At 36.7% G+C, this 1,742-nt stretch overlaps 1 protein-coding gene across 1 annotated transcript; it reads left to right on the plus strand.

The window, feature by feature from the left end:
- The first annotated feature begins 387 nt into the window (after window positions 1–387).
- On the plus strand, window positions 388–1,317 carry LOC124102097 (olfactory receptor 2J3-like). Its single transcript, XM_046458339.1, has one exon. The coding sequence runs from the start codon at window positions 388–390 to the stop codon at window positions 1,315–1,317; it is 930 nt and encodes a 309-aa protein (XP_046314295.1).
- The last annotated feature ends 425 nt before the right edge of the window (window positions 1,318–1,742 follow it).

The raw sequence follows: 1,742 nt of genomic DNA on the forward strand, positions 1-1,742 counted from the left end.
ACCATGTTCTGCAATGGCAAAATTCATTGTCTTTCATTTTGTAATTATCAAGTAATTGGTAGAGAGATGTTTCGGGTTATGTAAATAACATGCTTCTCATCAAATTATTATTTACCAATTTTGTATCCACTTATGTATTCCTAAAATGATCACACTTTGTATTTATTAATTTAGATTCTAGCTCAGTGTACATCATTGATGTATTTTGCTATATTTATATCAGTATGAACTTGAGAATTTTTGTGTTGTTAAACTGTAACATTCTCTTAATATTCTAATTGCCCTAGAATCTCACAGTGGCAGGATTTTAAAAATTTATCACATTTCCATATTGCTTTTTTGAGCTTATGTAATTCTTTTTCCCCTTTCAGGTAACAGAAAGCAAAAATGATGGAAAAACTCAATGCTAGTTCTGAAGGTTACTTCATTCAACTTGGGTTTTCTAAATGGCCTCAGCTGGAAGTAATTCTCTTTGTGGTTATCTTGATATTCTACTTGATGTCACTGATAGGTAATTTGTTTATCATCATGCTATCATACCTGGATTCCTGTCTCCACACTCCCATGTACTTCTTCCTCTCAAACCTCTCTTTTTTGGATCTCTGCTACACCACCAGCTCCATTCCCCAATTGCTGGTAAACCTCTGGGGCCCAGAGAAGACCATTTCTTATGCTGGTTGCATTGTTCAACTCTACTTTGTTCTTGCACTGGGAACAACAGAGTGTGTCCTATTGATGGTGATGTCCTATGACCGTTATGCAGCTGTGTGTAAACCCTTGCATTACACTGTCCTCATGCACCCTCGACTCTGCCAATCCTTAGCTTTGGCTTCTTGGGTAAGTGGTTTTACCAACTCAGCACTCCATTCCCTCTTTATCTTATGGGTGCCCCTGTGTGGACATTACCAAGTTGATCACTTTTTCTGTGAAGTTCCAGCACTCCTGAAATTGTCTTGTGTTGATACTCATATTAATGAACTGACTCTCAGGTTCACAAGCTCTATTTTTGCTCTCATACCTCTCTTCCTCATTCTAACATCTTATGGTGCCATTGCTTGGGCTGCACTGAAGATGCAGTCAATTACCAGGATTCAGAAAGTCTTTGGTACATGTGGATCCCATCTTATCGTAGTTTCTCTGTTTTTTATTCCAGCCCTTTTCATATATCTCCAACCATCAACAGAAAATTCTCAAGAGCAAGGGAAGTTCATTGCCCTGATATATACTGTTGTCACTCCTAGCCTCAACACTCTCATCTACACCCTCAGAAACAAAGATGTGAGAGGGGCAGTTAGGAGACTAATGGAGATAGAATAAAACGTGTGTGCAGCATTAACAGTGTAATGGTGCATACAACTTTTTACCAGTGGTTCATAGGTCCATCCATCCATCCATCCATGCATTACCTTTGTACTCACTATACCTGAAATAATGACCAAATAATCTTACAAGTTCACAGAATTCTTACTAACAGGTATAAGTAAAATGAAGCCTACCTAAATAACATTCTCTTGTAGAGAACACAGCCATGTAAATTAAGACCAATGCAGTGATAATTTCCTCCATCACAATTCTAATAAATCCAAAGTATTTCCTTATCTGAGAATGAGGTGTGAGATTTGTCATAAATATTAATAAAATAGTAGTTTTTAATTCCTGTGGAAAGATGACATTACATTTTAAAATTTCTATAATGTGTCTTTTAAATTTCTTTCCTCTAGGCAGAACTATATATATTTGGG

Source organism: Marmota monax, unplaced genomic scaffold (assembly GCF_021218885.2).
Source record: "Marmota monax isolate L192 unplaced genomic scaffold, Marmota_monax_Labrador192_F-V1.1 WCK01_AAM20220418_F8-fsc00735, whole genome shotgun sequence".
Lineage (NCBI taxonomy): Eukaryota > Metazoa > Chordata > Mammalia > Rodentia > Sciuridae > Marmota > Marmota monax.